The 25,828-nt window shown below is 40.0% G+C and overlaps 1 protein-coding gene across 7 annotated transcripts in view; it reads left to right on the top strand.

Moving 5' to 3' along the window:
- The first annotated feature begins 1,216 nt into the window (after positions 1 to 1,216).
- The window catches only part of PCDH7 (protocadherin 7), a 262,493-nt gene continuing 237,881 nt past the window's right edge, over positions 1,217 to 25,828 (top strand). For 6 of the 7 annotated variants that reach the window (XM_071556669.1, XM_071556667.1, XM_071556670.1 and 3 more), the window contains exon 1: positions 1,217 to 6,293. In XM_071556669.1, coding sequence (XP_071412770.1) covers positions 3,126 to 6,293 — 3,168 coding nt within the window. In that variant the 5' untranslated portion in view covers positions 1,217 to 3,125. The remainder of the gene's footprint in view (positions 6,294 to 25,828) is intronic. The other variant, XM_071556665.1, reaches the window with a different exon arrangement.

The raw sequence follows: 25,828 nt of genomic DNA, 5'->3' as shown, positions 1-25,828 counted from the left end.
GCAGCCCTGCAGCCCTCCGGAGAGGGCAGCAATCCGTCCCTCCCTATCGCCGACTCCATGAGGCGCGGCTCTGCCCTTCTGTGCCTCTGGACTCCCCAGGGAAAGAGGTGGCAACCTTCCCTCCCTCTTACAGTCATTCACTGCCCCAAATGACAAAGACACGCTGTGACCATTGCTTTGAACCACCTCAACTTATCCGTCCGGTTTTCGCTCAAATATGTCATCGCGTTGAAAGAGAGGCATTTTACTACGTTCGTCTGCATGCATTTTTATTCAAAATAGCCACTTTTAACGAGGAATGCACACACGCACACACAGAACCCGCAACAACTTGTTTTCCCACATATGTTCACAGAGGGAGAAAGAGCAGCTGGATTGCTGCTTTCCCCTCGCTGGGTACGCACAAGAGCGCGCGCGCGCAAACACACACACACACACACACACACACACACACACACAAACACACACATGCACACACCCGCGTGCACACACCCACATACAAACACACACACCCGGACACGCCGGTTCTCTCCCAACTGCCTGCCCCATGCTCGCCTGCTCCCGGAGTCTCCCTTTTCCGTCCGCGGTCCAAGCGGAGAGGACGAGTACAGGAGCCAAGCATCACCAAGGGTAGGGGAAGGGGCACACAAAAGCCATAGGAGATTTAATGGCACAAAGTCAAAAGGAGACGCGAACTAGGGACGGCAGAATAAGCAAAGTTGAACAGAGAGCTTTAACATTAAAGTTTATTTCCCACTTACCCAGGTAGGTGACGCTACATTTTAGCAATCATCGAAGCAGCAAGTCTCTGTTCGGAAATAAATCTGTTACTTCTTACATGTGTTTATTCTACTAACCCGCTCGCCCCCTTCCTGATCATCTTCTCCGAGGGATTTTTTTTTTCTCCTAGGAAACCCACAAACACTCTGAAAAGACACATTCAAATCATGGTAATTGGAAGAACACAAAGACTGAGAGGCTCAAACAGCACTGAGAAACAGGACGAAAGTCTGAGATCTAAGGCAGCCTTCCCTTGCTCCCTGGAGTTTTACGCAGTTACAGTGACTGCAGCTATTTCACAAAAGCACCGACACGACAGGGGAAGGTGGGAATCTGCGAAACGACTTGCCTTACCAGCGTGATTCCGCAAACTGCAGAATGGAAGAAAAGAAAGGCAAATAAACATTTGCTTTAAAAATCATTGCTCGATTCACAGCCTACAGCGGAGGTGGGGAGGGAAAGGGTAGGAGAAAATCAGTACAGAGGTTGGAGAAGGCAACCGAAGCAACACTCGGGCGTGAAATAAGGATCGGTTTTGAGGACTGAACTGGTATTTTAAGATGAGTAGCTATCCCACTTGCAGCACTAGCAGCAGCAGAGACAGAGGGTAAGACTGAGCTTTCTGGAGTGCAGCGCTTGACTCGTCCTCCCTCCTCCTCCTCCCTCCCTTTCTCCCTCCCTCTTTCACTCTCGCTCTCTCTCTCTCTGCTCTCCCTCTTTCTCTCTCTCCCTCTCTTTCTGTGTGTATGTAGCGCAGGAGGCTCTGCTGCTGCAGCGTCAGGGAAGAGCTACCGAGAGAAGCTTCAGCAGCTCCCACCACTTTGGGCAAACTTGCCGGTTTACCGCTTCTTTTTTTTTTCTTTTTTTTTTTTTTCCCTCCGAATGGGAAGCTTCTCAATTGCCATTCAACATTTTGAAGCACAAGCTGCTCTGCCGTGGAAGCGCCTGATCCACACTTCTCTGAAAGACACAGGAGGGAATACACAATTGCAGATTTCACCCACTGTGGCGGTGCAGATCACAGGAAACAACTGACACAATTTTATTTGCAAATAGAACTCTGTATTTTTTTAATCGCGTCGCGGCTCTTTTCCCCTCCCCTTTGCCATTCCGCTTATATGGATGTAATACAGAATCTATGCTAATTCATGTGGGGGATCCAGTTACATCTTGTTCCGCTCCGGGTATATTTACGAGAGTCGAATAATCGCCTTTGGACACATAGTTTTGTTGCTAACCTTTGAACTGAAAGGATCAAGTTCAGATCTGGTTACCTGCATTGGGACGGGAAGGAAGAGGAGAGAGAGAGAGAGAGAGAGAGAGAGAGACTGCAATCTCATTTGTGAATCGCTCTCAGTGCTGCAGATCCAGATTGCTATAACACATGCAGTGCAAATGCAGGTAAGGCACACACACAAACTGCGGATGCAAAAACAAACTTGGGACTGTTGTGTGTCTATGTTCTTATCTCCAGCCTTGCAAATTCTGGGCAAACGGCTTCTGCAGTTTCTGTATCGTTGCTTTGTGACTAATGACCTTGCGCAGAGTTGTTAAAAAAAAATCCGCTCTGGAAAAAGAGCTGAACATTTTAGGCGATCTCTGAAGATGGATTTGGGTGTTTTTCTGCCAACCAAAGGGGATATTCTGTGGACTGGTCTGTAATACTCGGGGTTCGTCTCTTATCAGCTGTGCAGCTACCGACATTATTGGGATTTTTATATTTTCTGTACTTTTTTTTTTTTAAAGAACTGTCCGTTGCTAAGAGGATTTGGAGTTTTCCCGGACTCAAGCCCTTTGAATAAAGCGAATCATATTTTTTCCCTGTGTGTCCAGAGAGGGGGAAGAATAAATCTAATGCTTTGATCGTAAACGGCTGAGAGGGAGAGAGGGAGAGAGGGGGAAAGCGGAAAGAGAGAGAGCGTGTGAATTGTAGTTAACTCTAGTGTCGAAGACGACGACCTGGGGGGCTTCGAATCGTATAGTGCTGCTCCTGCTTTTATTGCAGACCTTGCAAAGTGATTACAGTAAAATCAGAGAGGAGGAGGAGAAGGGGGAGGAGGAGGAAAATCCCACCCTATCTACCGAGATGAATCTTTAAAAAGCAAAATACACTGTCCCGTGAACTGTAAGTATATCACAACTGGAAGCCAGGGAGGGCAGCAAAGGAGCCAGGAGCAGGGGTTTGACCACGAATTGCACCAGCCATGAGACAATAAGTTTCCAGGAATAGAAGGATTTTATAATTGATCACCGGGACGGTCAGCCGCTCTGTTGGCTTGTCAGGGTAGTTCATTTGGGGGGCAGGTGGAAGTGAGACGACGGCGGGGGGTTTCAGTGCAAGGAAGATGAGGAAGATGCCGACCCTCCTTGGCTTTGTACATTGCTGCTGCTGCTTCTTGTTCATCCTGCCTCCGCCGTTCTGGGTCAGCCTGGCAGCGGCTAAGCAGCTCCTGAAGTACCGGCTGGCCGAGGAGGGACCTGCCGACATCCGCATCGGCAACGTGGCTTCCGACCTGGGGATCGTGACGGGCTCCGGAGAGGTGACATTCAGCCTGGAGTCGGGCTCCGACTATCTCAAGATCGATAACATGACCGGGGAGCTGAGCACCACAGAGCGGCGCATCGACCGCGAAAAGCTGCCGCAGTGCCAGATGATCTTCGACGAGAACGAGTGCTTCCTGGACTTCGAAGTGTCGGTCATCGGCCCGTCGCAGAGCTGGGTGGACCTCTTCGAGGGCCGGGTCATCATTCTGGACATTAACGACAACACCCCCACCTTCCCTTCCCCCGTCCTCACGCTCACTGTGGAGGAGAACCGGCCCGTGGGGACTCTCTACCTGCTCCCCACCGCCACCGACAGGGACTTCGGCCGCAACGGCATTGAACGCTACGAGCTGCTACAGGAGCCCGGTGGGGACGGCGGCCGCCGAGGCGGCGGGGGGGTCTCGGCCGCGGCGGCTCCTGAGAGCGCCCCCTACCCCGGCGGCAGCAAGCGGCGGCAGGAGGCGGAGGCGGCGGCCCGCAGCAGCGTCTTCGAGCTGCAGGTGGCCGACACCCTGGACGGTGAGAAGCAGCCACAGCTGATCGTCAAGGGGGCGCTGGACCGGGAGCAGCGGGACTCCTACGAGCTCAGCCTCCGTGTGCGGGATGGCGGAGACCCGGCACGATCCTCGCAAGCGATCCTGCGGGTGCTGATCACGGACGTGAACGACAACAGCCCCCGCTTCGAGAAGAGCGTCTATGAGGCAGACCTGGCGGAGAACAGCAGCCCCGGGACCCCGATCCTGCAGCTGCGAGCCACCGACCTGGACGTAGGGGTGAATGGGCAAATCGAGTATGTTTTTGGGGCAGCCACTGAGTCTGTCAGGCGTCTACTGCGACTAGATGAGACCTCAGGCTGGCTCAGCGTCTTGCACCGCATTGACCGGGAGGAGGTGAATCAGCTTCGCTTCACTGTCATGGCCCGAGACCGGGGCCAGCCCCCCAAGACAGACAAGGCCACGGTTGTGCTGAACATCCGGGATGAGAATGATAATGTGCCCACCATTGACATCCGGAAAATAGGGCGCATCCCGCTCCGGGACGGGGTGGCAAGTGTGGCTGAGGATGTGCTGGTGGACACCCCCATTGCCCTGGTGCAGGTGTCAGACCGGGACCAAGGTGAAAACGGTGTAGTGACCTGCACTGTGGTAGGTGACGTGCCCTTCCAGCTCAAACCAGCTAGTGAGGGGGAAGGGGAGCCACAGAACAAGCGCAAGTATTTCCTCCACACCTCAGCCCCCCTGGATTATGAAGCTGTCCGTGACTACAATGTGGTGATTGTGGCTGTGGACTCAGGCAGTCCCAGCTTGTCCAGCAACAACTCCTTGCTGGTACGGGTTGCAGACACTAATGACAACCCTCCTGTGTTCAGCCAGGCCGTGCTGGAGGTCTCCTTCCCAGAAAACAACTTGCCTGGTGAGAGAGTGGCCACAGTGGTCGCCACGGATGCAGACAGTGGCAAGAATGCTGAGATCACCTACTCCCTGGAGGCCTCACCCCTATCCTCAGAGGCACTGGGCAGCATCTTCAGCATTGACCCAGACTCTGGGGACGTGTCAGTGCAGGCAGTGCTGGACCGTGAGCAACGCGACACCTACGAGTTCCAGGTGATGGCCCGGGACAAAGGGGTGCCATCACTACAGGGCTCCACCACAGTAGTGGTGCGGGTAGCAGACCGTAATGACAATGAGCCGCGCTTTATGCAGGATGTGTTCACTTTCTATGTGAAGGAAAACCTGCAGCCCAACAGCCCTGTGGGCATGGTGACTGTGATGGACTTTGATAAGGGCCGCAATGCTGAGCTCAGCCTCTCCATCCAGCCCAGCGACCATGACCAGGCAGCTGGCATCTTCTCCATCGAGAATGACACCGGAACCATTTTCTCCACTGTCTCTTTTGACCGTGAACAGCAGACCAGCTACACCTTTAAGGTGAAGGCAGTGGATGGGGGTGAGCCGCCACGGTCTGCCACGGCCACTGTGTCTCTCTTTGTGATGGATGAGAATGACAATGCACCCGCAGTCACCTTCCCCAGCAACAGCTCCTACACTGTGCTGCCACCCTCCAGCAACATGCGCACCGTGGTGGCCACAGTGGTTGCCACCGATGCTGACACTGGTCTCAATGCTGACCTCAACTACAGCATTGTTGGAGGCAACCCCTTCAAACTCTTTGACATCGACCCAGCCAGTGGCGTGGTGTCACTGGTGGGCAAGCTGGCCCCCAAGCACTATGGCCTGCACCGCCTGGTTGTGCAGGTGAATGACAGTGGGCAGCCACCCCAGTCCACCACTGCCCTGCTCCACGTCTTTGTCAATGAGAGTCTGTCCAATGCTACTGTGGTGGAGAGCCAGGTGGCCCGCAGCCTTCACACGCCCCTGGCCCAGGACATTGCTGGTGACCCCAGCTACGAGCTAAGTAAGCAGCGGCTTAGCATAGTCATCGGCGTGGTGGCTGGCATCATGACTGTCATCCTCCTCATCCTGGTGGTGGTCATGGCCCGCTACTGCCGCTCCAAGGGCAAGCATGGGTACGAGGCTGGCAAGAAGGACCATGAGGATTTCTTTACTCCGCAGCAGCACGACAAGGCCAAGAAGCCCAAGAAGGACAAGAAAGGCAAGAAGGGCAAGCAGCCCCTGTACAGCAGCATCGTCACTGTTGAGGCTTCCAAGCCCAATGGGCAGCGCTACGACAGCGTCAACGAGAAGCTCTCAGACAGCCCTGGAATGGGCCGATACCGCTCCGTCAATGGTGGTCCAGGCAGTCCCGACCTGGCCAGGCACTATAAGTCGAGCTCGCCGCTGCCCACAGTCCAGCTGCACCCGCAGTCCCCTACCGCCGGCAAAAAGCACCAGGCTGTACAGGACCTGCCCCCGGCCAACACCTTCGTGGGCGCTGGCGACAACATCTCCATCGGGTCAGACCACTGCTCCGAGTACAGCTGCCAGGCCAGCAGCAAGTACAGCAAGCAGGTAAGAGCACTGCGCCCCGCACACCCCCGCGGGGCCCTTTCACTCACTCACATGCGCGCACACACACACACACGCGGGCACACTTACGCACAGAGCGGGTGAGGGAGTGGGGACTGATGCCGTCCTCTCGTCTCCCACAGCGGCACAGGCACACACCACCGTCAGGTTCAATGACCCGTTCAGTCCGGTATCCCCGCCCCACAGCCAGTCAGGTGCGCAACACACAGCATGCAGGAAGGACAGCCAGATATCTTTACTGTTTTATTATTATTTTTATCATTTCCTCCGCTTTTCAGACCCGGCAGCCAAATAGCCTGGCCGTGCAGCCGCACCGAGGGGGGCGGCCACGTGACCGCGTTGCCCCGTCGCAGGCAGAGCGGCAGCCGGTCGCGGGGGCAGGGCACGGGCCGGGTACTCGGGCATTAGCCCCGACCGCGAGCTGTAGGGCAACCTGAGATGCCTTTATCAGTCGCCTGCCCGAAGGCCAAGCCCGGCGGTTTGTGGGAGGTGGGCAATCAGGACTCCGCACACCGGGCGGAGCCGTCATCCCTCGCCCGCCCCCTGGCCCCGCCTTCGGCAGCCGGTCCGTTCGCTTCCTCAACAGCGGTGCTTTCCAAGCCTTAGAGACGGGTCAGCTCCGGCTGAGGAGGAGAAAGTTTCGCCTCGGCAGCAAGGTGTTTCGGGGGTTACTGCCTGCCAGACAGTTCCTGAAGCTGTGAGTGAGAGTGGATTTGCAACCGATGCCCTGAAGCATTAATGGCTGTAATTACCAGCTCTTTCATTAGGACTAAAATGCTTAAATAATCTACACAGCCTGTCTGTGATCTAATTTACACCATAGAGACTGCACTGATTGCAGTAGTTGCTCTGAATACACATAAGCGTTAGTGAGTTTAGAATCGCACTCCCGTATGTTTTCAGTGCCTTTATTTATTTATTTATTTATTTATTTATTTATTTATTTATTTATTCGATTAATTAATTAACTAATTAATGCCCCTCTTGCCTAGCGCATGAGATTTCATTCAAGCTGAGAGGCCCTAATTTGCCAGCCCAGCTGCCGCATAGCTGTGTTTATAGGGTGTGACTGCCGTGAGGCTTCTTGGAGGGAAATGTGACTTCAGGGGTGCCACGACAGACTGGCTCTGGTCTCGGCTGTGTTGGTAGGATCGGTTCAGTGGTGTTCCCATAGCCTAAAACTGGTGATGGTAGGAACTGCTTTTAAGTCCTTCAAATAAAATAGGGATAGCAGAGAGCAGCATCAACCTCCTAAGTGAAAATGTCTGGGTTTTTTTATAAGATTTTCTTTGGAGTGATACTTTTTGGGTGATAGTAAAATCAGATACTTCACACCTGGTGATTTCCATTACATCTTTACATATAAGATAATATTCTGAATGTTTCCTCAGCTACAATGCATGTTACACAAGAATCCAGAAACAAATGAATGCTGATACATTTATATACGCAGCCAAGTCTGGAACAGGGTAATTCTGACTAGTTTGACAAAAATGCTCCCCGTTCAACTTAACGTGCAAATATGGTACACAATGACTTTTTTAAAATACTTTGAAATGTCAACTGGTTTACTACAACCGAAGTTTTACATTGTGTTGCCAGTATTTGCATTCTGCTCAGAAATACTTAAAATATGTAAAATAAAATTGGTTGTATGAGCCTCCCTAGTCTTTCAGGTCACCAAAAAAGTGTGGCTGATGTATTGTCTCCCAGAACTTTTGTGTATGTGGTTTTACAAGTCATATAGACTTGCAGAACATTTGACAGTAGATTCTGGGTGATACATTTCATTAACTCCCTCCTAGAGAGTACATCACAATTTCAGTTTAAGAATAGTCTGTATAAAATATAAAATACTAAGAAAGTTCCTTAGCTTCCATCTCCTAAAGATTATTAAACACATTTTCATGAACACTGGGACAAAAGGAGCGATAGAATATATGCTAATCAGATACTGCTTTCTTGCTGCTGCAATTCCCCTAAACATATGGATTGTAATCTGTTAAAGTGTAATTTATTTTTAGTGTAAAAGAGTTACTTGCATTCTAAGTGTAGGATTGGTAAAGGAATGTGCCTTACAAATTACTGTTTTGCTTGATAAAAAACCCCAACAACAAAACAAAACCAAACCAAAACAAACAAAAAACCCCCAAACCCCTTATTTCGGATTTTATACAGAAATAAAAAAAAGGTTTGAATTACTTAACATTTTGCAAAGATACGTTTTGATATAAAATATATTAGAAAACTTCTTAGTAGAAGACAATGGCTTAATTATATTTTTACTTGCAACAATCAAACCAAAACAAGGACATCCTGAGTTGCTCCATTACTTATGTAGTTTGTTGCAAAATCAGTTTCTCGATGTAATTTTTTTGAGCTAAATATGTTATGAAGGTTAGTTTACCCAAGTAGTTTATAGCCAGTATTCTAATCTCTTATCTGTTTATTTTTAAACATGTAGAAAGTATTTGTTCACTTGTAAAGTGTGCACATAAGTTGGAAATTGTCCAAGAAAACGATAAAAGTATTGCTGAATAACAGACTTTATGGGAGAGACTATCAGATACAAACCCTTCATTACCACTTTCCTATGGGTACTTGCCAGCTTGTTGCTGAGTTTTGTTCATGCTTTTGCATTGTAGTGGGGACGTTAAAACTTACTTGTATACTTTTCACATCTCAAACATTGACAGTTCAGTATTTCTCAGTTTAACAGGTAAAACATATGAAGATTTTTAACATCCAAACCTTGTGGAGCTCTTGTTTAGTACATTGTTTGGAGAGAAATGTGAAGCAGATGCAATTAAAGGGTTCTGATGCGTATATCAGATTGTTTCATGGTTCCCCTGTACGTGTGGTACAGAACCACTGTCATATTGACATGACTTTGGTAGGAAGATTACTTGAAATCTCTAAAACTGTCTTTATTTACTCATTATCAGTTCCCTTTGTTCTAAGGAGACATTAGAGGGTGTATAAAATTTTAGAACAAATAAGTGGACACAGCAGAACATACCTGTTCTAAGTTAACTGGAGATGAGTGCAATACTAATTTTCCACTAGTGTAATTAGAACGGGTAATTGATACTTTCATATACCTACAGTAGAGCAGTCAGGAAATAAAGTCTCTACTTACATGACCGACTGGTGTACCCCAGCCAATGCAGGTTGTTTTCATTCTCATTATTTGATACTTCCTTTTTAAGTTAATGAATTGAATTCTTATATGACTTCCCAAATATATCTTGTTTGATACAGTATTGTATAAGAGAACTCCAGTGGTGAGAACTGCAAACAATTTGTAACTCTCCTTCTCTTGACAATGCGTATTTTATATAAAGTTTAAAACTAAATTCTGTACTTAGTAGGCTTCTGACATTTCACTCACTTTTTTTTGAGATCTTCCACAACTTTAATTCCTATTCTTGTCTTATCTAACACAGTATTACTCTGAAATATTCTTTTAGCATCTCACTTATCAATTCTCTCCTTTTTAGTAAGGCACTAACATATCTGCTTAATGCCAAACAAATTTTAAATCACTTAGTATTCCACAGGTCTTAATCACTTGCCAGAAGTTAAAGCTGTGCATTGCTTGTGAGGAGCCTGGTTAGTACTAACTTCCAGCAAAGACAGCCAAAGATAAGGAAAGCTCAGTGCCTAAGGGGAATCACTTAGCAGCTTGGAGAGTTACATACTTAATCATAATTCTCATAATGAATTTTAATTTTAAATAATTGTTTACTTTGTCATTTAGTTACAGATATATCTTTGTAATATATGCTTCCTCGCCCTATTTTGTCTCACAATGCAAAATAGTGACTTCTAAGTAGGTTTATTTCACTGAAACTTTTAATCATGAATCAACATGTTATAAACCACTATTTGAAGAACACGACTTTTAAACATTGTTTATATGTTCACAATGTTTGGTCATCATATTATTTTGGTTTCTTTCTTATTTGCTCTACTAAACAATGATTATTTTTTCCTTAAAACACTGCAGTGCTATCTGTTTTTTGTTTTGGGGGTTTTTTTGTCTTTTTTAAGAGACACTTGTCATTATCAGTAGAATTAGCAGAACCAGTACAAGAGTTTCTGAACAGCATTATTTATTTGCTTGGGATATTGGCTTCTTAACCAATTCTGTAACTCTTTATGAAAAGTCCGAATGCCTTTTCTCATTGAAAATGTACTGTTTAGCAAAGAAAAATGTTTATCATGGCAGAGTGTGTTGACACACTAATCAGAATTAGATGCATTTTCTGTAAAGTCTTATTTCCATGAAACTGAAATATGTAGAGTTTAATTTCTAAAAAAAAAATATTTGTATGGTCATCAGTTATTTTATTTTATAATATTTCAAACACTAATCAGTCTGTTGCGGTATAGAAGCATTTTGACTAGTTGGTTATCATGTATGTGAATTGTATCTATAAACTAAATGGGTGAATTTCCTCATAAACATGCACATATCCCCAGCAGCCTTAACAGGACCCAAAATTCATCCATTAAGGGGGCAATCAGTTTAACCATGCAGGAAAGCACCATCTTTTTTCTTGTTTATGTACAGATACACACATACACAGAGATGCTTGTCTCAAAGGCTACTTTTATAATCATGGAGCAACTCTAAAGAATGAAGGTTTTCACAACTTTCAGCTTAGCAAATATCCTACAGTATAATAATCATAATAATGTCATATGTGAAATGGCAAAAAAAAAGTGAGACATTTATTACAGATAAACATTTACATTGGTGACTTCTTTCATACATTTAACTCTGATACTCTTTAATGAAAAGTGTACAGAAATATTTTGAATTTTCTGTTCTCATTTTTCATTATATTGAGAATTTTGCAATTAGTTTTTAAAAGTGGCCCACATTTGACCTTCGGTAACAAATTATGATGAAAGAGGGGCTAATTAAACATGAAATGGATGTATCCTTGATGCTTTAATTATCTTTATTTAACACAAAGTGTTCCACTATTAAGTGCAGCTTTTATTTTTTAACTCTCCAGTAAAATCATCTTGTACAGTGCACAAATGACTAAGTTACCACTGAATCATTCTGAGCTCCCAGGAGATGTACAAAGCCAAAAGGGACAGGATCTGAGTAGAGGAGGATTCATGCTCTGAATAAGTAAAGAGCAGTACTATTATAGGCAAAAGGTAGCAAGAAACATCTTTAAGAGGATAGAATCTGATTTATCAACTCAGGCAGCTCTCTGGTGTTGTACATACCTACCAATATGAACCTGGGTTATAAGTATGGTTAGCAGTTTGACTATCTCTGTGTCATCTTTGTACTGTGGCAGTGTATTTCTGAGTCTGATTCTTCCTCTTTCTCAATTTAGTTTTGCATTAAAATATAACAGAAAATCAACAAACTTCAGCAGTAGTTAGCATTATGCACATAAGTCAGCTAAATCCTTGACAAGCACTGTGAACTCTTCACTATAATTGCTGAGCATTTTAGTATTTAATTACTAATCTTAGCAGGATTAACATAATTTTCTTTGACTATATATGTATAGGAAATACTGATGCAGGCATACAAGCAAGTAGAGTACACTACTTAGCAGGCTGGTTTTGTAAGTCTGCTTCCAACATATTTAGAAAGTGTTAAAGCTGCAAAATATTTTCCTTTTTTCCAGTTTTAGGCTACATGTAGTGTGTTCCATGTAATTTATGTTCTACATTTATCCAGTTAAAAATAATTATTACCTTTTTAGGTGTTTTCATCTCACCATGAGCTGAGGGGATGCTATTTTTGTATTTTTCTTCCTTGATTTTTCTTTCCTGGGAGAGTAGATTTGTTGTCTGTCTGTTATCAGATTTTGGACTTTCTAGCATATACTATACATTCACCAGGCAGTTAAATGGCACCCTGATACCTGATCCCATCAAAGGGTCAGGCCTGGTTAGTACTCAGATGGGAGAACTCCTGGGAATACTGGGTGCTGTATGTTCTAGTCCTGAGGACTTCACTGTCACCGTCCAAGCTCACTCGGCCATGGCAGATGAACCTTAGGAGTTAAAGGGTGGGGCCAGTTTCACACACACTGTGCCTCACCTAAAAATCCACTGCGAAGGCTGGAAGGACACACCCACGTGGGGAGAGCCCTGCCAAATCTTTGTTCGTGAAGCCTAGCCATGATGATGATGCGTTCATTGTAATCAAGAACTGAAATTACAAAAATAGACTAACAGTTACTATCAAGAATCAAAATAAAGTTTTTAATTAGTTATTTTAATATATATTTTCATTTTTGTATTTTTAATTAAATTTGTAAAAAGAAAATTCTGATATTATACAGGTATATTTCAAGCTATGACTGACTGTCTTCCATATACTTCAGGAAACAGAGACTTCACAAGGTCACTTTTATTTTCTGTTGTGGATGACAAAATATCACACTACTGCTAAGTGAGGTTAGTTGAGGCATCTAAAATGTGATTTACAAGAATAGAATAATACATAGGAGGTTTTACATGTTTTTCATTTCTTATTTTAGTGCAATTTCCTCTATCAATATTTAACTGAGAGCAGACCATGAACACAGGCCAAAATCTCAAAATGTGGTTATACCGAAGTACTAGTTAGTCAAGTTCCTGAATTATGTCACTGAAGTTGTCCAACTGTGTGGAACTGTTCTTAACATGAATCATTTGCTCACTCTTTTGTGGCTATTTTCACTGACAATGTCTACAATTGCAATTAAGAAAAACTTTTGAGTGTATTTTAAAAGCAGAGAATTAACTGCATATATAGTGTATATGAGTAGTGTGGAGGAACCACTTTATTATTATTTTTGATAGAAGAAGAAGATGAAAAAACTTTAGAGTAAGTTTTGGGGTTTAGAAATTTGAACAGAAACAATGTTCCGTACTTTAGAGTAAGTTTTGGGGTTTAGAAATTTGAACAGAAACAATGTTCCATTCCCCATTTAAAACTGAAATGTAAGTAAAAGTTATGTAATTTCTTTTTTTTTATTGTTTATATCAGTTAAAAAATCCTCTCATTTAGGTAACACAGATATTTTGTAATCATTAATTTTTAAAATGCTGCATCATAACCCAAAACTATTGTTCAGTTTCACTCAGAGTGGATCACAAATGGCTCATTATTAGAAGCTGAAGAAAATAATTTTGTCTTATAAAACTTAATTTACCTTATTGACTACTGCCAAGAGTGGGTATGTTTTTTAAAGCAACCATTTTTCTGCCAGATGAGATTTTGTTATACATCGAATGTTCTCACTCAAACAACCTAATGTCTAAGTTTGTAATTCTTGAATGAAAGGGATGTGTGGTTGCAAGTAGTATTCTTGCAGTATTAGGAAACAATGAAATTAGTATTTAGCAAAATATTTGATAGAGGATCTTTTATTATCTACAGAGAATTATAGATAACGTAAGGTTATTTTTTTAAGACTAGGTATGGAAGGTACTATCTGATGTGCTGCAAATCACTCATAGAATATGTTTGAGGACTAGAATACAGAAATAGATTCCGCCTACCAAAAATTCAGAGACAGTTTTATCTTGCAGTCATGTCTGAACCATTTCCTTTATGTTATCACCTTGTAAGAAAGAAAATATTTGTCACTAACAGGATAAAAATTTCTGCATTACATGGTCACATGATGATTATGGAGAATCTGCCATAAACTCCATGAAAATTAGGTTCTTGATTGGGGTTGTGGCCGGGAAGTGTATTCTGTGTTATGTTCCAAGTATTTTCTCTGTGGCAGCACTTCTTAGAGAGAAACGGGAGGGGCTGCTGTAATTTATTTTGTTTAGCCATGCATAAATGTCAAGGACTTTTCAGCCCTGGAGCAATGTAAAATATGAGAAGTAGGCCCTGCTCCTTTGGATACATCTTGAGAGACAGAAGTACTTTTAACAGAGTCTCAGAGACTTATCCTTGGGGAAAATATCCTTTTGCAGGACAGTGCTTTTTGCGGAAATACAACTTGGTGTGGAATTGTGTTTCTGAGTTCAGTGTTATGCTGGAAAATGGACTAAAGAAAATTATGGAGACTGTCATGGAATTCTGGTTGTGATTCAGCTGTCTGAACATACACATCCTAATGTCAGTTCAAATACCTGAAAGTTTCTGAGTTATCTGCAAGAGGTGCACAGAGATACACTTTTCTGTAGCTGCAGCTCAAGGCCAAACAAAAAAGCAATCACTAATCCTTTGGTTTACTTAAAGGAACAATAATTAAAAATAAATTAAGCACTCTGTGGATGTAATGCATTTTGGTGGGGTTGAAAATTAAGCAGTTTCCAAATGTGTGTGTGCCATACATGTGCCTATTAATTGAAATGTGCATGTGCAGATACATGTTCACATATATACTGATTTTAGGTTAACAAGGCTTTTTTCTAATTGACACAAACTGTTGCTGTTCTCACAGCAGCAATGCTGACAGCAATTAGCTTAGCTGAATTTCCGTTCATCTTCAGACCTCTCAGGCTGATGTTTGTCTCATTTTAGGTGAAACTACAGGTAGTTCCAAAAAATCAATCAAATTTATCTAATATTAATTGCTGTATATTGTATCAGGTGTTATAATATTTAGAAACTGCTTCATATTAAAACAAAGTCTAGATAGAGAAGACCATTTTATCAATTTGGATGTTATACATCAAATCCCTACCATTTAGGTTATCAGCATATATATATATGTCTAATGTGCAAAATTAGAGAGTAGGTTTTCATCATGCATTACATTCAAATGTAAAAATATCTTTGTAACAAAGTCTGGGAATGATGCCTTTCGTGACATTTCATGAAAAAATAAGATTTTAGTATTGAACACATTCTTACTCAAACTAGTGGTACAGCAAGTTAACTTTGTTCTATTATATGATATGTCATGGTGTTTATTAGTCGAGCTGTGTATTAACCCTTGTAGGCATATTTATGAGAAAGACTTGGCCTGGAAATTCCTGTCAAAGTTATAATGCGAAACAGTCTCTCAGATGAAATCTGGCCATTTGCTTAGGAAAACCTGTTCCGTTTATTGCAAGTCTTATTTTAAATGCTGCATTTAACAGTTTACAGTCTTTCAAAAGGTGAAAGAATAGAGATATTGTTACTAGACCAACAGCAAACCAAAGCATTATTTAGTTCACTTGGTTCCAAACTTATATCACACCTGCTGTAAGGGAAGCTACATTGTTATGAAATTTATGAGTAATGAAATAGTGAATCAGTTTCCTTATCTCCATCCATGTATTCTAAATTGTTTATAATGGCATAACGTGTGCCATACGTGATAGTTAGAGAGGATATCCATCAATCTTTTGAATTAGAAAAATGCTATTTCCAATGAGCATGTAATTATATTCCAATTGCAGTACAAGTTTACAGAAGGATAGTAATTGATTTCCTTAAGAGAGGAATACTTGTTTAGTTTTCAAGTAGTGTTGTGAGTTCTTTTACGGAAGGAATAATTGCACTGGGAACTAGAAATCTCTGCTTAACAGCGCACTACATGATCAGCCTCTGAACCTCAGCCCAGGTCTTGGGTAAGATCAGTCACAGAGACATAGTTCACTCAGAAGGCTCCTCTGACAGTATAATGAAGGGCTTTGCCTCCTGCAACTTAAAGGCCCAAATTGACCATTTCATATTAATGTCATTTTTCTGAATATGAATATAATTCAGCTATTTCCAGAGCAGGTGTTAATTCATGTGAGTAAAAATCACAGCAATGGGGATGAAACAGAGCAGTACCTTTTTCATAGAGGCTTTCAATAGAAGTATTTTCCTTAGGAATTGCTACACATAGTCTGGGTCATACATTTTACTCAATTTATTGTTATATAGTTATAAAACAGAATAGCAAAACATCTGAAATATCTCACTACAGTGCAGATGTGAGTAGTACTGTATAGGTTGATGGAGAATTACTGCTGAGGTGCAGTAGGTGTTTCACCAGCATGTGGGTTTATGTAACGGGTGAATTCACTCAGTAGGTTCAAACCTGACACTGGAAGCTACCTTGAGCAGACATGAAACCACTACAGCCTGGTGCAGCACAATAATTCATTCTGTTTAAATTGTTCAGGTCCATAGGTGGGATTGTATGTTACTAAAATAGTTGCTGCTTGTTGTGTTTTTCTGTGCTTTTTTTGATGAATTAAAAAAATGCAAACAACAAACAAACCAAAAGCAAACACAAGATATCTTTAGTTTAGAAGTGAAGGAAACCTGCATAATTATTTGCAAAAGGGCTCTGCCATTTACCATCACATGTTGGATAACATTGGACACTTCTGTAATTTGTCCTTTTTTTGTGCAACGCCGGTTCTTTAAGTAATTATATAGGAAATATTGTTAGTATTCTGGATCTCTTTGTTTGTACTTTAGTAAAGATGAAAAGATAAGCAAGTGTGAAATTCCTCTATGCAGAATAAATTAAGGAGATTTTGGTTTCATTATACTCCAAAATGTTTTATCACTTATGGTCTCACATTCAAAGAGGTGGGGAGGGATATTTTATTCAATTCACCCTGCAGGCACCACTGAATGAACTGAAAGTTCATCTTGAACTTTCTAATGCTGAACATTAGTGCACCTTTCTAGGAACCTTGAATGCTAACTTTATGCATTTTTTCAATACTAGTTCTTAATTAAATATATAAATTGACTAAACTTTTTAAATTATACAATAAACTTTCTGGAGAATTAATGTTGCAGAAATATGAAACAACTGGATAAACCATCACTTTACCGAAAGTTTCTAAAAGGCTTTATGTATTTATAAGACTTCATGATCTACTATTAATGCAAATTATTAAAGATAAAAGAAAATCCATCTGTTATCAAAGGAAAAAAATAAGTCCAAGAATTTGTAAGACTTAGCATTAAGGACTAAGTATTCATACTTTTTGATGGGTTTATAGTAATTGACAGTAGAAAAGATTTCCTTTTAGCATTCAAAATGTGGGTGGGTTGGGTTGTGGGTTTTGTTTTGTTTTGTTTTGTTTTTAAACTAGAGAAAATTACTTTGCCATAAAAGATTCTCATGAAACATGTGAATCTTTTCATTTCATTTCATATTCTTCACCGAAAACTCTCAATATGACCTACACCATTTCATGTTATGTTGGGCATTACTAATTTTGTTATTACTACCTTTACATTTAATCAAATTTTCTGTAGCTAATTAAATAGCATTTCATTGAGAGCCGTTGGTTTTCAATCAGCCAGGAAGCAGAATACTGGCCTGAGAACAGATCTAAGGCTAGTGTCTCCAATCTGCAACTAATTGTGTGCTGATGATAGTACTGCCCACAGGCAAATCTTACTCGTTGTCCTGATCTATGATAGATTTTCCCATATGTTAATATTACATCAGATGGAGACATTTTGTAATGCTGTTACAGTTACTATATTTAATCTTTCCTTTTTAATTGGAAATATATACTGTTTGGAGATATTATCTCCATATTTCGTTTCTGAAAAGAAATGAAGAAAAGAATAATTTCAAGAAAACTATTATAGCCATGCTTTTTTTCTTTAGCTTCTTCTCATAAAACAGTCACTTCTTTAGAAGATAAAGTACTGTTGATACATAAATATTTTCATGTAATACTACATGTTCTTCTGCTTATCTCAGAGGGATGAGGAACATGTCTGCCAAACTGCAGCAGGAAGTAGTGCTTCACTCTCTCTTGGTGGTGGCGGGGTGAGCTGTTAGGGATGCTGGTTCCAGAGTCCTCTCTGGATCAATTGCAGGCCATGTGCTAACCATATATAGCATATATGCAGTTTGCTTCATTAAGCCTTTATAAATATTTGCATTTTTCCAATTCAGAAATTATAAGGGTGACTGCCAGAGTACACAGGAGCTCCAGTTCTGTACCAAGACTCCATCATTTCAGACACTTCACAAATGCAGAACATCCTGTAAAAGCTGCTTTTAAGCACAGGATACATAGAGGGTAGAATAGCACATACTGTAGTCAGCACATTATAGTGTTCTGTAAGAAAACTGTCTTCTGGGCTGTTTACATTGTTCTTGTGAAACGATTCCAACAGTTCCAAACCTGTTTTTTCACTTTACTAGTTATTCAAACAGCTCTTCACTTTTTCTCTAAAGCAAGTGGGAATTGTTCACTGTCACAAATAATAAATAACAAGAGTACCTGATCTGCAGAGCATGGAAGTGATAAAAACACATGCTTATGAGTGCTTGAGATTTCGCAGCTATTAATTTTGAACTTTTTGATTGCAGTTCTGTTTTACAAGAGTGGATGTTGTTAGGGCAGCAATACACAGTGACAGTGGAGGATTATGCCAACATGCATTTTTCACTGTGAGCTTGATAAATTCACTGTAAGAGATGGTCAGAAAATGCCCCTAAACCTGAAGTCATAAAAGGCATCTTGCCTTTACTGAAAGTAAAAATATCGAACATTCTTTTTATTACTGCTAATGATCTTTAGTAATAATTTAAAAGTAATATGAGTATGTTTGAGAAGGTTTATTCACGCATAATGAAATTTATAGCTCTTATCAGCATTGGTGAATTCCCTAACATGTACATTGAGGGAATCCAGGAGTTTATGTGCAGAATGCTATTAATTATATAACATGTATTCACATACAGAAGGGTTCTTTACAAAAGGTGAGAAAATAGAAGTCACAAAGACTCTTCAGGCTGTCATGAACATTGTAGAACATTTTTAAAATGCACCTTAGCACTTGAAGTCTAAATCATGAATATGCCTAAAAGTATACTCCCCAGCTACTTCTAAATCAAAATGTGGTAGATCATGTCTTCCATTTGGAGTTTTCAACATTCACAGAGTGATAGGAGCCTTTCAAATCAGAAACTACATTTTGGTATATGGGTAGAAACAGGGGTTTCAGTAATAATTAGGTGTCATTCTGAAGGTGTGTTCTGTAAGACAGCAGAATACAAAGAATCAGAATGCTGAATCTGTAGTATTTATGCTCAAATCTCTCAATGATAACAGTGAAAATAAATCCTATGTTATACAGTAGAAAGTCCTGAATAAGGGAAGCAATTGAGTAAGAACGTGCCTAGAAATGTTAGTACTTTTCATTTTTTTTTAAATCTTTGTAATTTTATGGAATTCGTCTTCAACCTTTCTGAAATCCTCACTTAGCTGGTAATTTTTTTCACATCTTCAGAACATCATGAAAGCCATGCTAATCTGGACCAAGGGCATGGCTCAGTCCTTGAATCTCTGAAGAAAACATTTTGCTGTGTTTTGTATTTTTGACATAATAGAGATTCACCTCAAGCTTTTATAAAACGTAGAGAGAGGATAGTCTGATTATTTATGAGGTAGGTGTTATAGGTTACAATCAACAGTTTATAGTTCCTCACAAGATTAATAAGAAAGAATTGCAGGTCCAAGAGGCATATGCTGTCACTGAACGTATCCCCTGTTTAAGGCATTGTAAGCCTGTAATCTGGAGGAGGAAAAGAAAAGATCTCCTGAGAGAAGGAAATCCAGATTTTTTTTTCCTATATTGTAAAACTGTAGGTGTTTGGCTCGTCTCCCAAAGGAGAGACCTAGCATTTAAGCAGGATTTTTGTCATAGAAGAGGGGAAGGATTAGAATTCTGTCTTTTTCATTTTCCTTTCTTTCTTTAGGTCCTAGAATTTTCTTTGTAATTCAGAAAGAAGAGCTATTTTTTAATCATTCAACACTCTAGATTCTGGTGAAGTCTTTCATTAAATAATTAAAAAAATATTTGGGGATAACTTTGTTGAGTAAAACTGATGCTCTCTACCTTCCTCTTCATCTTCGTCAAAAGCAGTGCACTTTGAAGACACTGGGTCATATAGATAGGAAACCATCTTTCTATGGTTTTATAAGCACCTACTTATTTTTTCTATGCTTATATTTGGAATGATTTTGACTCTTACATGAAGCATAGAGTACATAACTATTACAGAGACATGAAGAAATAAAACAAAGAGAACTTGGGATGGAAACAATTGCTCCCAGAGTATTTTCTCCCCATTTTTTCTTTTGTTTAAGCATGAAAATTCTGAAAAAATAAACCCCCCTACTGAACCTTAAAATAATCACTTATAAGTTGACTTTATGAAGAGCTGTTTTGAGAGCCAAATGAAATCAACCTGTGAAGTTGTTTGGTGTTTTGGAAGGAGAATTTTTCTTGAGCAGGCATTAGAATACATGTACTGACATATAAGGGAATTTTACTCACATGTACTATACCATGGGCTACTATACTATCAGTCTTGTAATCCCAGTTTTTGTGCTCTGCATTTTTAGTCTTACCTTTCCAGTGGAAGTGTGAAGTTTTCTAGATTTTCATTTCACTCTCAGTTCTTCTCATCAAACCATTTTTTTTCTAATACTATAGTATTTAGATAGTGCTGTGCAATAAGATGTCAAATGTTAAGAAATTGTGGAGTGTGAATATTATTTAAATTTTGTTATTTCTGCTGGATTGCAGAAAGTGTTGGAGATCTGTGTGTTACTATTAGTTTCTTGTTGGTGTTTTTGGTTTTGTCTTTGTTTTTATTTTTAATTAACTTCTTCCCTAAAACCTTAAATATTTGAAAATCTTAGTGTATATGGTGAAAGGTAAGACAATGAAGACATGAAAGATCTTAATTTACAGATTTTCTCTGTAGCAGCACATGTCTTGGACACTGTTTTCCCAAAGAGGGGTTTTCTCTCTGTTATAACAATGACAAAACCAAAGGAACAAAATCAACAACAGCATAAAAAAACCCAAAACCAAACTCAAACAAAACCAAAAAGTAACTCCAGAAAAACAAACCTTCAAAAATTTGACACCCAAGTTAAATTCAGAGTCAGTCTGGTAAACTCCTCTGGCTGACCTATGCTGTATAGACCAAAACAGAGGAGATGTCAGTTTTATGACTAATCCTCTGTTTTTCATGAAACCTTTTTTTTTCAAAAGAGGCTTAAGTATTTCGAGCACAAATGAAATAGTGCCCATGTTCTCTACTTTTCCATAATTCAAGAGCTAGGACGCCTGATTTGTGAGAAGCTTATTCTGTGACTTTGTGTGTAATTGACAGTGAAGGGGGAAAATGAGGCAATGTTACGCTTTTGCCAGCTCTTTTTAAAGAAAGGAATATACTTACTCATTAATGATCCAAGCTATGAATAGATTCATGGTTTATAGCACAGCCTTACAGTGGGTTAAGAGAATTTAAGGGTTTATCACACTGTCTTAAAAGGGGCTAAGAGAATTTAAAAGAAAGATATTTCGACTAGAAAGTTCTGGGTAAACATTTACCCATCTTCTTGGCAGTTCATTATTAAATTATGTGTGGCATTTTACAGGCACAGAAAGAAGAGAGGTAAAAAGAAATAGAAACACATGGATGATCCACTCTTAGAGTTTAAGCGGAATAAATATTTAACATCCAAACTATGGAGCAGAGGTAATAAAAATCATTGGAAACTACTATCCACAGTGCATGGTATCCAGTAATACAATTTAGTTCATTATGTTACAGCATGATGTAGTACTGTATGGTACAATATTTACAATCTTTGTATCTCTTGGGCTTAAATTTGTTCAAAGTCTTGAAGTAGGTCTAAACAACAGATGTAGATTTCATGATGACCAGCAAATATATCCATTGACATAACTAAAATAAGGAAATCACCTCAAAGTGCGGTGGGGTTTTGTTTGTTTGTTTGTTTGGTTTTTTGGTGGGTTTTTTTTGGTAGTTTTTAAGTTTTCAAAAATATTTTTAATAAAATATTCTCATTTGAATTTAAGGGGAGCAGAGGAAGAATTCATGTGAGGAAGAATCTGTGTGAGAACTACACGGTGTGAGAAACACAGGACCTTGTTAACAGCAGGTTCTCATAAGAGACCATTAACATAGGTTCAGATCTGTCTTACTTTAGATATGCCCTCAGTATTACTCTTTTCAATTCCTGTCCATAGGAAGTGGATAATAACTTTTTTTTTTAATTCACAATCATGTAAAAAGCTTGGACAGAGGTCAGTAAGGGAACCAGTGTTCTTGCTGAATTTTGCAGAATTTTATTCACACTCTGGATTCTAGTCTGCAAGTCAGAGTCCCAAGGGTTGTGAGACTCAAGTTCCCTGATCTTATTGTGCTGTTATACACCCCAAGGGAAGTGCAAACAAGCACAAATTGTAAGGTTACTGTATTCAGCTTTTAGAAATGTTAGGGTGCTTTTTGTAGGAGTTTGAAATCACTCTAATACATATGTTTATAGAGATGGCTTACAATATACTAGTATATGAAGTGTAATGGATTTCAGCATCTTATTGGAGTTTAAATTTGTTTGCTTCTGAACACAGGGTCTGTTTGTAAAATTTCTTACATGTTTTCCTCCTGTTTACCACATCACTGGTATGATTTATGTTGATAGTAGGAAAATAGTCCACATTCTTTACATGCTCAATTTGTATTTCATTATTAAAACCTAGCAAATGTTTTGTCCTAATATTAGAACATACTGATCTTATTTGGGACTATTAAAATAAGCTTGAATTCATGCATATTGACCATACAGCAGTAAGGTTTTTAAAATTTCCCTGTATTACTATAAATCTGTCTTCTCCATAAAGTTTTAATTAATTGGGACAGAATCATAGGATGTTTTTTAAAGTTTGTTACTTAAAGGTATACTTTGGCCCTTAGGCCAATTTATCTCACCTCAGCTTGCTTCTCATCTAACACAAGTTACTTATCTAGGAACAATTAAAATGAAGGCAGATAGATACCTTCAGGAGTCAAGCTATTCCATCTACTTTATGTGCTGCCTCCTGGACCTCTCTCTCCATTGATCATAGCAGAAGAGTAGCTTAGGTGGCTTCCGGGTCATTCAGTTCGGATGAAATTCCATCTGTTCTGTGGTTTTTCAGAAGCAGGTATAAATTTTGATTTAAATTATGTTTGTGTTATATTTCATCTGCACCATTATATAATAAAATATTTTAGGGTATTTCTGTGTGTTTGGAGCACATACTTGGTAGTGTATTTGGTAGTGGCAGCAGGTAATAGGAACACAGGGACTAGGGCAGCTAAACATGTGCAGCCGTGCATCCTTCTGCCCTCTCACCTGTTAGCTCTGTGTGCTTTCTGGAAAACTGGGAAATGATTGAGAGAGTTAGAAAAGCAAGTAAAATTCGGGTGCTTTATAGTCATTCTCTCCAGATACTAGGTTATATAATTATTTCTAAAAATGGTAATTAGCTCTTTATTGTAGTTATTTTAAGTAAAAAGTATCAATGATGGAAATGCAAGCAGTGATGTGATGGTGATACAAGAGCCCGTGTGGTCATCATCATCAGGATTTACACATGCTTTGCTTTCACCTCATATATGCAGAGAATTTTGATGCTTTGCTATGTCCTCTTGCCTTAGGCAATTTTTATAGTTGGTAAACATTGGAGTTAATTAAAAATATATATAATAAAAAAGAGTTGTAGTGTTTATTACATGTTGTAAATAACATTGATGGGTTTTGCTGTTTCCATAGCCAAGCCTAGAGAATGAGAAATATGCAAACTGATATACTAGAAAGTATTTATAGCCTTCTTAATAACTAAGATAGCATGCAGCAGCTACAACATCTTAAACTATTCTATGCTTTGTCCTCTGTTTGACATTTATCTAACAAATACAACTTGAACTGGTTTAGTCAAGTGAAAATAATGGGTAGATTAATTTTATGTCATGATACAGACATAGAAGTGGTTTATCAATGTGCCAAAGACAGGGATTTTGTTTTGTTTTGATTATACTAACATCAGATTTTAATAATGCAGTTTCCTTTTCATTGTAATGTCCATGCTAGAGCTTATGAAAGAAGTATGCTAAATTTTCCTTTAAGCTGTACCTCTTCAGGAAGAAAAAGGGTAACAAGAATGAGAGAAGTATTAGCAATGCTCATATCTAAAAGCTTGATAATAACAACAAAAAATTTTGAAACCCAATTTAAAAAAGTTCAGAGAAAACAAATTCTTATTTGTAAGATTAACTCTGTTTATTTGCAAAGTAATGTGTCAGAACTGTCTGTTCAAAAAAAATCCATACTATCCTGGCTTTGTCAGAACACAGTATAATGTTTTGTTATAATTTCCATAGTGTTCTTTGTATGGTGGCATTATAAAAACTGTCCATCACTGATCTTTCTTTACCCTTAAAATGCATAATATATACTTGTAGAAAAACAGTAAAGAGTAAAAGTAGAAATGCAGTTGCTCTAATACACAAAGTTTTAATTTAAAAACCAGAAACACTATAGTGTTCTGAGTATCAGATTAATACATTTCCAAAATCTGTGTCTGTACGTTCAGGTTTATGTCCTGTTCTCTCTTTGCTGAGTGGCAGCTGATGTTTTTGAGATAGAAAAAGGGCAGATAAAGGAGATTTAACTGAGAAAATGAAAAATATGCTTTTTTTTTCCCCTATGAAGAAAAAAATTCACAAACTTCAAAATATTTGCACTCAGGAGCATAGCGTCTGTCTGAACAGGGAGGCAGAGGTGCAACAGGAATTTTAGCTGAAGTGGTTCAGAGGGATCCATTTGACTAAGTGTCTGCCTAGCAGCAGATGGGAGCTACATGGGATGTCACTGAATATGTCTTCGTGAAGAATAAGATGCTGTGGCAGAGATGTCCTTACAGACTTTGCAGTGCTTCTGATATGAAGCAGTAACTCAGTACCACGAGTTCTTACAGAACATTCTGTAATCGTCTAATTTCACACAACTTGTCTAGGAAACCAGGATTTGGTTATTATAATTTAATTGCTTATACATGACCTATAGACTCTTCATGCCCAGACATATATGTTTGCCTGCACTTTGAATAATCAATTTTAACTTTATTGACCTTTATTTCTTCAAATATATGTGCCTCTAGATATTTTTCACATAGACATGGTTATCTTACATAAATAAACCTCTTACTGGTAAGCTTTCACAAACGTTTTGGACATAGTCTGTGAATTTCTAGGGGTCTGTAAATCTCAGACTGATAAAAAGAACTTTATAAACTGTGCAACTCATTCCTGTGACTGATTTCTGTAACATTATAAGATGTTATGTCAATCACTGTAAAAAATTTGTAGGGTCACATCTTGGTCCCTGTTCTCGTAGATTTGTCATCCATAGAGCCATAAAACACGCAAAGAGCCAGACTGAGCACATACGTAGAAATACCATCACTCTTATGTTATTAGTCCTTGGTTTAGTGGATTTGGAGACGATATGGAAGATTTAGCTGTGCCTGTCACCAAGCTATTGCTTTAATACAGGTTTGACTTCTGTTCTAGCAAAAGACCATTTGGGGAGCTAATATAGAACTCTTCCTGTCATTCAGACTGGGGGCGATAACCTGTGAAGAGAAGATGATGGCTTTCAAAATGGTTTAGAAAAGGTGTTTTCCATTCCCTTCTCTGATCTTGAACTGTACGTATTTTGAAATGAACCCCTTGTGTATCAGTGGTTTAGTATTT

This window comes from Pithys albifrons, chromosome 5, assembly GCF_047495875.1.
Source record: "Pithys albifrons albifrons isolate INPA30051 chromosome 5, PitAlb_v1, whole genome shotgun sequence".
Lineage (NCBI taxonomy): Eukaryota > Metazoa > Chordata > Aves > Passeriformes > Thamnophilidae > Pithys > Pithys albifrons.
Note: the sequence above shows the minus strand (reverse complement) of the source record. Positions and strands in the feature narration are given on the sequence as shown.